Source organism: Ranitomeya variabilis, chromosome 2, assembly GCF_051348905.1.
Source record: "Ranitomeya variabilis isolate aRanVar5 chromosome 2, aRanVar5.hap1, whole genome shotgun sequence".
Classification (NCBI taxonomy): Eukaryota; Metazoa; Chordata; class Amphibia; order Anura; family Dendrobatidae; genus Ranitomeya; species Ranitomeya variabilis.
Window position 1 is genome coordinate 298,785,283 of NC_135233.1, and position 13,382 is coordinate 298,798,664.

General features: G+C 41.9%; 1 protein-coding gene across 2 annotated transcripts in view; it reads right to left on the reverse strand.

Annotated features, from left to right (window-relative positions):
- The window catches only part of COL4A6 (collagen type IV alpha 6 chain), a 388,359-nt gene that overhangs the window by 34,044 nt on the left and 340,933 nt on the right, over window positions 1-13,382 (reverse strand). For both annotated transcript variants that reach the window (XM_077285138.1, XM_077285139.1), the window contains 3 exons: window positions 3,649-3,819; window positions 3,396-3,539; window positions 2,538-2,654 (listed from right to left, as the gene is read on the reverse strand). In XM_077285138.1, coding sequence (XP_077141253.1) covers window positions 2,538-2,654; window positions 3,396-3,539; window positions 3,649-3,819 — 432 coding nt within the window. The remainder of the gene's footprint in view (window positions 1-2,537; window positions 2,655-3,395; window positions 3,540-3,648; window positions 3,820-13,382) is intronic.

Genomic DNA, 13,382 nt, shown 5'->3' on the forward strand with positions numbered 1-13,382 from the left:
ATTAGACGAGTCTCGGCTGAAGCTGCCGATAATGTCAGATTTGGCAGACAGTCTATTGTGTAGGAGTCCCCCAGACAGGTGATTGTCGAGGGAGTTAAGGGATTCAGAATGTCCGATTTCAAACTGACAATCCTTTAGTTCTCCCTGAGATAAGACGTCGCCAGAGACCTCTGGCAGAGGCTTTCTCATAGAGAACAAGGGGGAACTCAGCAGAGAAAGCACTCCTGTGGACAGGAGAGACCCTAAGACAGCTCTCGGCAAAACAATGGTCTGAAACACAACTTAGCCGACAGCCATCTAATGTGTATGGGGGTCTTAAGAACAGGAAAAACACACTCATTACTCTTTGTATGAAAAAGGAAAATGACTACATTTTGTGAATTAATAAGGTGCTACTCATAGCATTTTTTCCAGGATTATCCCAACAACAGGCACGGTTTATGCACAATTGTTTCCAACTGGACATCTGCCTGGCAATTTAAAATTGAATAATTCTCAATTTGTAAAATTATTCTGCCAATATTTGGTATAGTACAGTAAAAATGCTTTAAACCAACTTTTGATTACCCAGATAGGCTAATGCTTCCAGCAGAGAAATGCAAAATAATGTCAAAATGCAAAATCGGACAGCATCAGAAGCATAGACTAGGCAGAGATAACATTAAGGAAAAGTCCTTGGGCATACCTTACAATACAGATTTATAGCATTTACTTTTACTGTCCCATGATCAAGAATATTTCATAATTCAGCTCTATATATATATATATATATATATATATACAGTTAGGTCCATATATATTTGGACAGAGACAACATTTTTCTCATTTTGGTTATAGACATTACCACAATTTAATTTTAAACAAAACAATTCAGATGCAGTTGAAGTTCAGACTTTTAGCTTTCATTTGAGGGTATCCATATTAAAATTGGATGAAGAGTTTAGGAGTTTCAGCTCCTTAACCTGTGCCACCCTGTTTTTTAAAGGGACCAAAAGTAATTGGACAATTGACTCCAAGGCTATTTCATGGACAGGTGTGGGCAATCCCTTCATTATGTCATTCTCAACTAAGCAGATAAAAGGCCTGGAGTTGATTTGAGGTGTGGTGCTTGCATTTGGAAGGTTTTCCTATGATGTAAACATGCGGTCAAAAGTGCTCTCCATGAAGGTGAAACAAGCCATTCTTAAGCTGTGAAAACAGAGAAAAAACCCATCCGAGAAATTGCTACAATATTAGGAGTGGCAAAATGTACAGTTTGGTCCATCCTGAGAGAGAAAGAAAGCACTGGTGAACTCATCAATGCAAAAAGACCTGGGCGCCCACGGAAGACAACAGTGGTGGATGATCGCAGAATAATCTCCATGGTGAAGAGAAACCCCTTCACAACAGCCAACCAAGTGAATAACAATCTCCAGGAGGTCGGCGTATCAATATCCAAATCTACCATAAAGAGAAGACTGCATGAAAGTAAATACAGAGGGTTCACTGCACGGTGCAAGCCACTCATAAGCATCAAGAATAAAAAGGCTAGACTGGACTTTGCTAAAAAACATCTAAAAAAGCCAGCACAGTTCTGGAAGAACATTCTTTGGACAGATGAAACCAAGATCAACCTCTACCAGAATGATGGAAAGAGAAAAGTATGGCGAAGGCGTGGTACAGCTCACGGTCCAAAGCATACCACATCATCTGTAAAACACGGCGGAGGCAGTGTGTTGGCTTGGGCATGCATGGCTGCCAGTGGCACTGGGTCACTAGTGTTTATTGATGATGTGACACAGGACAGAAGCAGCCGAATGAATTCTGAGGTATTCAGAGCTGCCATACTGTGTGCTCAGATCCAGCCAAATGCAGCCAAACTGATTGGTCGTCATTTCATACAACAGATGGACAATGACCCAAAATATAAAGCCAAAGCAACCCAGGAGTTTATTAAAGCAAAGAAGTGGAATATTCTTGAATGGCCAAGTCAGTCACCTGATCTCAACCCAATTGAGCATAAATTTCACTTGTTAAAGACTAAACTTCAGACAGAAAGGCCACAAACAAACAGCAACTGAAAACCACCGCAGTGAAGGCCTGGCAGAGCATCAAAAAGGAGGAAACTCAGCGTCTGGTGATGTCCATGAGTTCAAGACTTCAGGCCGCCATTGCCAACAAAGGGTTTTCAACCAAGTACTAGAAATGAACATTTTATTTAAAATTATTTAATCTGTCCAATTACTTTTGGTCTCTTTTAAACACAGGGTGGCACATGTTAAGGATCTGAAACTCCTAAACCTTTCATCCAATTTTAATGTGGATACCCTCAAATGAAAGCTGAAAGTCTGAACTTCAACTGCATCTGAATTGTTTTGTTTAAAATTCATTGTGGTAATGTCTATAACCAAAATTAGAAAAACGTTGTCTCTGTCCAAATATATATGGACCTAACTGTATATATATATATTAATTAAGAGATTTCTATTGTAATGTGGTGTTCTCTGCCTCCAAAACATTGCATAACATGTAAAAAATGTTGCTAGAATGAGTGTTACCTCTTGGGCCAGGGAACCCTGGGCGTCCTTCTATTCCTGGGGCACCACGATCTCCTTTTAGAGTTGATTTGTCTACAAAGCTAGCAGGGCCTGGAGAGCCTGGTTCGCCTCTACTGCCTGAAAATACAGCCATGTTTAAACATATTCCTTATGTTTGGAGAAAGTATCCAAAAAACTTCTTTAAATTGTGCTTGTCATCAGGTCCAAGATTGGTTATATAGAAAGTTATAGCATATATTGCAAAGTAGAGAATACAAAATAATACTTTATGAACAATGTATAACATGTTATTGTAAGAAGCAAATACAATATGTGATCAGATATACATACTTAGTTATCACCAACCCACAATCCAGACTGATGGAGACCACACAGGGCCCAACCCCATGCCTGCCCCTGCCTGGCTGGAATAGAACAATAAAGGGGTATTCTGACTAATATGCTAGGTTTGCCACAAGTGTCTATGCTATAAATGTTGGTTGTTCCAGGGCTTGAACCCCTACTTATATTTACGACATGGCAGCAATGGGAAGAGGGAAAGAATCAGCCTGAGATGTGTGCAGCACCCTCCATAACAGTCCAAATGGGCTACCTCTGAACTTTCCCCCCCAGCCTATTATAGTGTGCAAAATCAAATATATTCTACCAGCATGCCATAATATTCTGTAATGGGATTATCCTCGTTTCAAAGCTTGAACATGATAAACAAAATCATACAAGTAAGTACTATATTTCATGTACATTTTTTTTAGATAGTGTATATTCTCACTCCATTGAGGGATACTGAGAAATTGGGTCTACAGTATAATGGCAGCTCCCGGAAGTTACAAGTTTTGCCATTTCTACACTCTTCATTACCTTTTTCTCCTTTCCTCCCGTCGGATCCACGAATGCCATCTCTCCCAGGTAATCCATTAAATCCTTTAAGTCCAACACCACCAGAAAGCCCAGGCAGACCGGGCATTCCCGGAAAGCCAATCAGACCTGAAGAGCCTTTATCGCCTGGAAGTGGAAGAGCCAGTGTGGAACATTTAATACATGTTATGCACAACTATCATTATATATCTACCATACATTTCTAACATATTGTGAATTATTTTAAAGAACCAACCTTTAGGTCCTGGGAAGCCAGGTTGAGCATCATGGCCAATTGGACCTGGAGGTCCCGGAGGCCCTAAATCTCCTACACGACCAGCATCTCCATTTGGACCTGGGCGACCTTTTGACCCAAATGGGCCAGGAGCTCCTCTGTCTCCTGGAAAACCCTTTGCTCCTGGAAAACCTGAAATAAGATATACAAGGTTACAATCTGAAAACAAAAATGGAGACTGTAACAAAAAAATCCTGTCACTTCTAGAGGATGCAAAGGAGCCAATGATCCTCCAATAGTGAAAGGCAAGTGATGGAGAGCAGAACTTTCTGCTACATATAACCACCTAGCAGAAGGGACGTTAGCTGCAAAAGCATTAGTGTTCTAACACAATGATACCTATCGCAAGGATTACTGCCGATATCACTACAACTGGCGGCAGTGAGACCCCTTATGATGAGATGTTCTCCATATTATTCATATGTGACTAGTTAAGAAAATGAATAATCCTGCATTAACACTGATCTGGCACTAGATTTCACAATATAACCTGCATTCAACAGATCTTACACTAGATGAGAAAGGTGTACTTACTTTAAAAATCCATGTTAAAATGACTACATAAACTTGACATGAAGATAGGTTGCTTTAGTCCTTTCTATATAATGAAAAAGCTCACAATTGCAAATATATTCAGCTTGCACAAACCCAACATGACTGACAGCTACAACTTGTCCCGAGCAGTGTGAGATCTCAGCAACAGTAGGGAGGAAGGACACTGAGGCGCTGTCAATCAAGTTAGGTGCACAGAGATTAAGTTAAGCTTTCAAAAAGGATTATACAGTCATTCTGACATGGATTTCTAACGTAAATACACCAGCCTCATCAGGTGTAGAGATCCATTTAACAATGCATGCAGTTTGTAAAGTGAAATCTGGTGACAGATCTGATTTAATAGAAGAATGAGTAAACCCCATTTCATACACATATTAACGGAGGCACTGTCAGAAGAGTGGCATGCTTATATTCTGAAGATGGAACGTGTTGTTTAAGATCGGTGAAACTTTAAGCAGTATTTCACGTTCTGGTCAGATGAGATGATTTTAAGCATATTTTATATACATGGAAAGCCAAATTCAGCTGCATTCTATAGAAGAGGACGCCGCACGTCGTGAGAGTGAAGAAAGTGAAGAAGAATTGCTTAGTTTTTGTATTAATGTATCGGAAGAGAGTGGGAGAATGGATGTTATACCAGTAAAGTGCCCAGGATCGTAGACATTATGTCAGGAAGAGGCCCAGCATGGGGTACAGTATACCAGGAAGGATGGGAGACATTATGCCAGGAAGGGTCCCAGGATTGGGGATATTGTTATAGGAAGGGGGATATAATATCAGATAGGGGCCCATGATGGGGGACGTTATAACAGGATGGGGAGCATTGTTCCAGAAATTGGCCATTATGGGGGCCATTAGAGGCCCAGGACAGGTGACATTATACCAGGAAGGGGGATATTAGGTCATGAAGTGGTCCAGGATGGGGGATTTTATTATAGAAAAGGGACAGGACGAGAGATATTATTACATGGAGAGTCAAAGAGTGAACAAGTATGTCTTTCTAGGATCTAGAACACTACAAAGTTACGACTAACATGGAGGTGGGGGCACATGTCCACATTTTGCACTGAGGCCCATGGGACTCTAGCTATGACACTGAGTCTTGCTCTGTTATAGCTTTATATTGGCTGGAGGTAGTTAAAAAATTGGTATCAAATTACAAAATTCAGTTTATCCCAATTTACCCCATCTCCCTATTTGTGTAATGAGCAACAAGGTGTCTCAGTAGGAGCACAATGACAATAAAAGGTCTATCTTCACTACAATAGCCAGGCTTGTGATCGGAGCCCAAAGAATGAAATACTGCTTTGCTTCATATTATCCAGCTTTTTATAGTAGGAAATATATATAAGAAGTGATTTTTTTTAAGTTTACATTACCCTCTTTTTCATTTTTGTACCACATGGGGACAATGCTTTTTTTTTTTTTTTAATATATATAAGGGGTGTCACCTGTGGCCAGTGCCCGCAGCATCAATAGCTGGGCTGTTAGTCGATCTGCTTTTATGCTAGAGAGCACTTTCTCACCTTGGCAGCCTACGTGAAGAAGCCGAAACCATACAGAATCACATCAAAATATGGAAGATTGGTGAAATTTGGAATACAAGCATGATGAAGGAAAAACAGACAAAATGTTTGAAAGATAGCACATGGTGAAATGGAAATTGCCAGCTGAGTGATATAACAAAACAAATGAATCATTTTGTCTAGAAGAGCACCACATGGAAGGAAGGACATGGAAGATAACAAGAAAGGAGAGAATGATATTCCTGAGCTTCATCCGTGATTGTATTTAGCCATCTGATTGAGTTACGGTTAGTGATCAGAGTTAGAAAGTAACTACAAAACAGAAATCTAGACAAGTGGATGAACAGACGAAAGACAGTGATTTATGAGACATCCACTACCATAACTCCAATATTCACTCATGATTATCACCTCTCAAAGTCAGTACATTTTAATTCTATTTATCCTCAATATCCCTAATGGGCACTACAATATGTAGATGTGCATTTCTTACCCCAATTATATACTCTTTAGTACTCAAGTGCAGTAGAATTATATAATATTACAGAGTCATACTTAGATTGGGTTACTTTCTTGCCATAGGGGAAGAAATATGGTTTGCGCACTTAAATATATTTATTACTAAAGTTCAGTAATAAAGATTTTCATGACCCAGAACCAGCAGTCACTTCAGTAATCCATGGCTATAGGACCATCGCCCTGAGAACTCCCTTCCTACATCCTCGGCTCCTCTTCCAATTAGAAGGCTTGGGGTGATATCTTGTTTGCGTTTCGATGATGATGATGATGCACAGAGGCTACTAATCAGAACTGGAGCCATGGATGCCAGCAGGTAAGAGTAGGGATCTGGTCCAGGGGCCATGGACTACTGACGTGAATGCTGGATCAGGATCCCGAGAATCCTTTTGATCAACTGTATTAAGTACAATTTCTATAATGCAAATGTATCTGGATAAGTTAATTGCTTTTGAAGTTTTAACACTGCCAGATGTAAGGTTCTGCACTTGGTAAGAAAAAATATAAGAAATACAAGACAAGATAACTTACTAAATGGGAAAACCCTGGGTAAAACACGGGAAATGAATTTTAGTTGACAAAAAGCCTAACTGTAGCACCCAGTGCCAAGCAGCTGACGCCAAGGCAATAATATAGTGTATATCTAAAAAAGGCACACATGCTCATGATTAAAAAATAATGATGCCACTTGACAAATTAGTCATACCTTATAAAGAATATTGTGATACAGGAAAGAAATATATCTTGGTACCGTGCATAAATATGTGATTCTTCAGAATTTGTTTTAGTCTTTGCCTGATGAAGAGACGTATGTAGTCTCGAAAGCTTGCAATTTGTTACCATCTTTTCAGTTAGCCATTAAAAGGTATCAACCACTGAGGACTCTCAAAGAATATTGTGTAAGTTTTGAGTGCTAGTGTACAAAAAAAAATCATTGGAGAGCTTGAGCATGTTTAAAGATGGGTGACTAAAATATTAAATGCAATGAAAAGATGATCACAGCTTGTGCAACTGAATTTAGAATAATCATGGAGTGGAGACCTGGTATCTACACAATCAAAGTCAAACATTTGGATACACAAGTTTATGCAACGTTTTTTTTTGTTTGTTTTTATTGGAATGTGCAAACTACGAAGAAACACATATGGAAGCAAGGAGTAAAGGGACACGTGTGAATCATATGTATTTAACCTTATATTCATCAATGTACCCAGCAAAGAATCTGATGACAGCATTCCCCTCCCTAGGCATTCTCTAAAGCAGCTTCATAAGGTAGTCACTTGGATTGGCTTCCAATGAACAGATATGCCTCGTGAAAAGTTCATTTGTGGAATCACCGGCCTTCAGAAAGTGATTGCGACCATCAGGTGTTAGTACACGGTTCTATTCAGACCTGAATCCTTTTCCACATATTCTAGCCCAGAATATGGCAAGAAACAGTTGACTAAGTAATGACAAACAACAGACCAACATTTATTTAATTCATGGAAGTCAGTTAATCCGGAACATTGCTAGAACCTTGAAGGGATCCTTAAGTGTAGTCATGATATCCATCAATTGCTGTGATGAAATTGGCTCGCATCTCAATCTCAGGAATGGATGACCAACAATGACCTCTGCTGGAGAGGATAGAATCATCAGAGTTGCAAACTGACAGGCTGACAGCACCTCAGACAGCAGCCCTCATCTATGATGCACAGACATCAAGTAGCAGACACATCTCAACTGTGTAGAGGACTCTACAAGAAGAGTGCCTTTATGGTCAAATTGCTGTAAAGAAGCCACTACTGATGATCGTAAACATGAGGATACTTGTTTGGGCTAAGCAACGCAAGGACTGGACATTAGATCAGTGAAAATCTGTATTGTGGTCTGAAGAGTCAAAATTTTAGATTTTTGGTACCAAGTGCCATGTCTTTGTGAAATGCAGAAAAGATGAGTGAATGGTTTCTACATGTGTATGTGTGGTACCCACCGTAAAACATGGAAAGGAAGATGTGATGGTGTAGGGGTGCTTTGCTGTTGGTGCTTTATTCCAAATTTAAGATACACTTACCCAGCATGGCTACTACAGCATTCTGAAATGATGTGTCATACCATCCGATTTGCACATAGTAGGACCATCAGTGCAGTAGGACAATGACTGAGAACACATTTCCAGACTATGTAACAGCTATGTGACCAATAGGGACAGGGATGGAGTGCTGTGTCAGACAACATGGTCTCCACAATCACTCAACCTCAACACAATTGACTGTGAAGGCAAATCATCAAACAATTTAAAGAAGTTGTCCACTACTATAACCTTTTTTTTTTTTTTTCATAAATCTTGCTATTATGGGCCACTGAAAACATCTACTGTGTTTATTTTAGCAATATTACCTTTTATCATGCTGTAGCAGCACATTTTAGTGCTGGATTCAGCTCTCATGGGGTTAATCGACAACTTCCTTTCTCCTGAGTCATTGTGCTCTAATACTACAAGTTCCATGATGCATTGCACTGCTACTAAGCCTGAACCTAGCACACCCACTCCAAAACACACCCCAACCCCTCCCTCCTCTCCCTCCTCTAGCTTCAGAAAGATTTGTGATGTCATTTCTGTCCGACCTCCTCTTTTACATTTGTCCAACCCACACTCCATTACACAGATAGATAGATAGATAGATAGATAGATAGATAGATAGATAGAGGGAAAGATAGATAGATAGATAGATAGATAGATACAGATATATCTATGTCTATTTCCATAGGTATGTCTATATCCATGTTTCTAAACCCCTTCACCCCTGGAGCTTTTTTGTTTTAGTTTATCGCTCCCCTTCTTTCCAGAGCCATAATTTTTCCGTCAGTATGGCCATGTGAGGGCTTATCTTTTGCAGAACAAGTTCTACTTTTGAACGCCATCATTGGTTTTACCATGTCGTGTAGCAGAAAATGTGAAAAAAATTCAAAGTGCAATGAAATGGCAAAAAAAGTGCAATCCCACGCTTGTTTTTTGCTTGGCTTTTTGGCTAGGTTCCCTAAATACTAAGGCTGTGTGCACACGTTGCGGATCTGATTGCAGATCCGCAGCGTTTTTTGCTGCACTGAATTGCATCAAATCCGCAGTGTAGTGTACAACCAATGTAAGTCTATGGGAGCCGCAGACTTGTGCACATGCTGCGGAAAAAGCCGCACCGAAACCGCACCAAGAACTGCATCAAAACCGCACCAAAAACTGTATCAAAACCGCACCAAAACTGCGAAACTGCACCAGGTTTTGATGCAGTTTTTGGTGCAGTTTTGATGCAGTTTTTGGTGCAGTTTTTATGCTTTTTTGGGTGCGGTTTATGCGCGGTTTTAATGCCGTTTTTGGAAATAAGTAAATAAACGGAAAATGTGCATGATTTGAATGGAAACATGCATGAAAAAACGGATTCCAAGGCCGGATTCATCATTTCACAGCTCAGTTTCATACTTTTTTTGCCGGATCCGTCGCTGTGCGTTTTTTCGCCGGACAGAAAAAACGTTCCTCTGTATGTGTTTTCCATCTGGCGGAAACAGCTTTTTTGACGGATCCGGCAAAAAACGGATGAAACTCTATGAGAAAAAGACGGATCCGTCGGAAAAAAATGGATCCGTTTTTTTCAAAACTCGCCGGATTGTGCCTCACGGCAAAAACCTGATGTGTGAAAGCAGCCAAATATATGGATAGATACATCTATGTATCTATAGATATATCTATAGATAAATATATCTATAGATAGATATATCCATAGATATATAATAGAAAGGCCGATGTTTCTATAAGGCTACTTTCACACTTGCGTTTTTCGCAATCCGTCTTTTTGGGAAAAAAACGGATCCTGCAAATGTGCTCGCAGGATGCGTTTTTTACCCATAGACGTGTATTAGTGAAGGATCGCGACGGATGGTCACACGTCGCGTCCATCGTGCAACGGATGCGTCGTGTTTTGGCGGACCGTTGGCACATCCGTCACGTCTGCCATTTTCTACCGTGCATGCACGGCCAAAACTCCGCCCCCTCCTCTCCGAACTTCAGAATGGGCAGCGGATGCGTTGAAAAACTGCATCCGCTGCCCACGACGTGCACAAATTTCACAACGTGCGTCGGTACGTCGGCCCAACGCATAGAGATGGACCCGTGCCGACGCAAGTGTGAAACAGGGCTTAATGAGCGTTTAATTTAATAAAAAACTGAAAAAAACGGGGGGGGGTCCCGCGCAATTTTCTGCGCCAGAGGGGGAAAGCCGACGGCCGAGGCCAATATTTGTAGCCTGCTATGAATATCAGCCCGCAGCTGTCTGCGTAGCCTTTACTGGCTATTAAAATAGAGGGACCCCCCCAAAAAATGACGTGGGGTCCCCCTATATTTTATAGCCAGAAAGGCTACGCAGACAGCTGCGGGCTGATATTAATAGCCTAGAGAGGGGCCATGGATATTGGTTCCCCCCCCCGGCTACAAATACCAGTCCGCAGCCGCCCCAGAAATGGCGCATCTGTAAGTCTACGTTCACATTAGCGTTCGGCGCCGCAGCGTCGCCGCATGCGTCATGCGCCCCTATATTTAACATGGGGGCGCATGGACATGCATTGTGCTGCGTTTTACGACGCATGGGTTTTTTTGGCCACAAGCGTTGGGCGCAGAGGACGCAGCAAGTTGCATTTTTTTTGCGTCCAACTTTCGGCCAAAAAGGACGCATGCGTCGTTTTAGCGTGCGTTTTGTTGCGTTTTTGTTTGCGTTGTGCGTTGCGTCTCCGACGCTGCGGCGCACAACGCAAATGTGAACGTAGCCTTAGATGCGCCAATTCCGGCACTGAGGCTGGTTTCACACTTGCGTTTTTGGACGCTGCATTTTAGCGCTAAAAAACGCATGCGTTTTTTTCCTATACTTAACATTAAAAACGCATGCGTTTTTTCGCATGCGTTTTGACGCGTTTTCGGCAACGCATGCGTTTTTGAACGCGCGCGTTTGTTTGCGTTAAAAACGCATGCGTTTTTATAGAAAAAAAACAAAAAACACTGAAAAACCACCCACCACCATCAGGGTGATAAAGGGACCCAAACCCTAACCCTACCCCTAACCTCACCCCTAACCGTTTAATGAACATTTTATGACATAGTGCCACGATATTTCAGTGCCACGTATATAAGTGCCACGTATGTAAGTGCCACGTATGTAAGTGCCACGTATGTAAGTGCCACGTATGTAAGTGTCACGTATGTAAGTGCCACGTATATAAGTGCCACGTATGTAAGTGCCACGTGCCACGTATTGAAGTGCCACGTATGTAAGTGCCACATATGTAAGTGCCACGTATGTAAGTGCCACGTGCCACGTATGTAAGTGCCACGTATGTAAGTGCCACATATGTAAGTGCCACGTATGTAAGTGCCACGTGCCACGTATTTAAGTGCCACGTATGTAAGTGCCACATATGTAAGTGCCACGTAGTTAAGTGCCACGTGCCACGTATGTAAGTGCCACGTATGTAAGTGTCACGTATGTAAGTGCCACGTATATAAGTGCCACGTATATAAGTGCCACGTATGCAAGTGCCACGTGCCACGTATATAAGTGCCACGTATGTGCCACGTGCCACGTATGTGCCACGTGCCACGTATTTAAGTGCCACGTATGTAAGTGCCACATATGTAGGTGCCACGTATGTAAGTGCCATGTATGTAAGTGCCATGTATGTAAGTGCCACGTATTTAAGTTTCACGTGACACGTATTTCAGTGCCACGGATTTAAGTGCCACGTATTTCAGTGCCACGTGCCATGTATTTCAGTGCCACGGATTTAAGTGCCACGTATTTCAGTGCCACGTATTTCAGTGCCACGTATTTCTGTCACGTTTAGGGTTAGGGTTAGGCCCTAACCCTACCCCTAGCTATTTCTATTTATAGTGCGTTTTCTTGTGGATTTTGATGATTGGCAGCTGTCACACACTTCTCAGCATGCGTTTTAAAAACGCAAACGCATGAAAAAACGCATGTAAACGCGGCAAAACGCCGCGTTTTTTTCTACATGCAAAAACGCATGCGTCTAAAAAACGCAGCGTTTTACCACGTTTACATGCGTTTTTTCACACATGCGGTTTTTTAAAAAACGCATGCAGATAAAAACGCAAGTGTGAAACCAGCCTAAGCCCCTCTCTTCCCACTCCCGTGTAGCGGTGGGATATGGGGTAATAAGGGGTTAATGTCACCTTGCTATTGTAAGGTGACATTAAGCCGGGTTAATAACGGAGAGGCGTCAATAAGACGCCTATCCATTATTAATCCAATATTAATAAAGGGTTAATAAAACACACACACATTAGGAAAAAGTATTGTAATATTCTTCATTTCACCATACTTACCATACTTCAGCCCCTGCAAAAAACGTAAAATAATAAACCGTATACTACCTGTCCGCCGTAGTCCAATTAATAACGAGTGTCCCACGACGACCTCCCCTATAGAACAGTGACATCGGGTGATGTCACTGCTCTATAGGACCCTCAGTGACACACTGACAGGAGACAATGGCTCCTGCAGTGCATCACTGAGGTTACTATAGTTCACTGGTCTCACTTTATGGCAAAAAGCTGCATGGGAACTTTCTCATACAGCATGCCATAAAGTGAGACTAGGGACTATTTTCTCACAGGGGCGTAGGAATACATTGTGGGGAATACATTGTGGAAGGATACCTTCCTCCCCTCATTGTCTTCCTGGAGCCCCTGGAGAGTGGTTGCATCAGCAGATGCTCCTGTTCTCCACGGGAGATCGTCGTGGGACACTCGTTTTAATTGGATTTCTGCGGATCAGGGAGTATATTGGTTGTTTATTATTTTAATATTTTTTATGACACTGGCTTCGGGGATCAAAGTGACAAGTGATGGTGAGTATGTAATCTGTTATATGTACTGTATGTCTGTATGTATGTATGCGCATGTCGTCGCATGCCGCATGTCGTCGCATGCCGCATGACGTCGCATGGCGCATGCAGTCGCATGGCGCATGCCGTCGCATGGCGCATGTCGTCGCATGCCGTCACATGGCGCATGCCGTCGCATGTCGTCGCGTGGCGCATGTCGTCGCATGC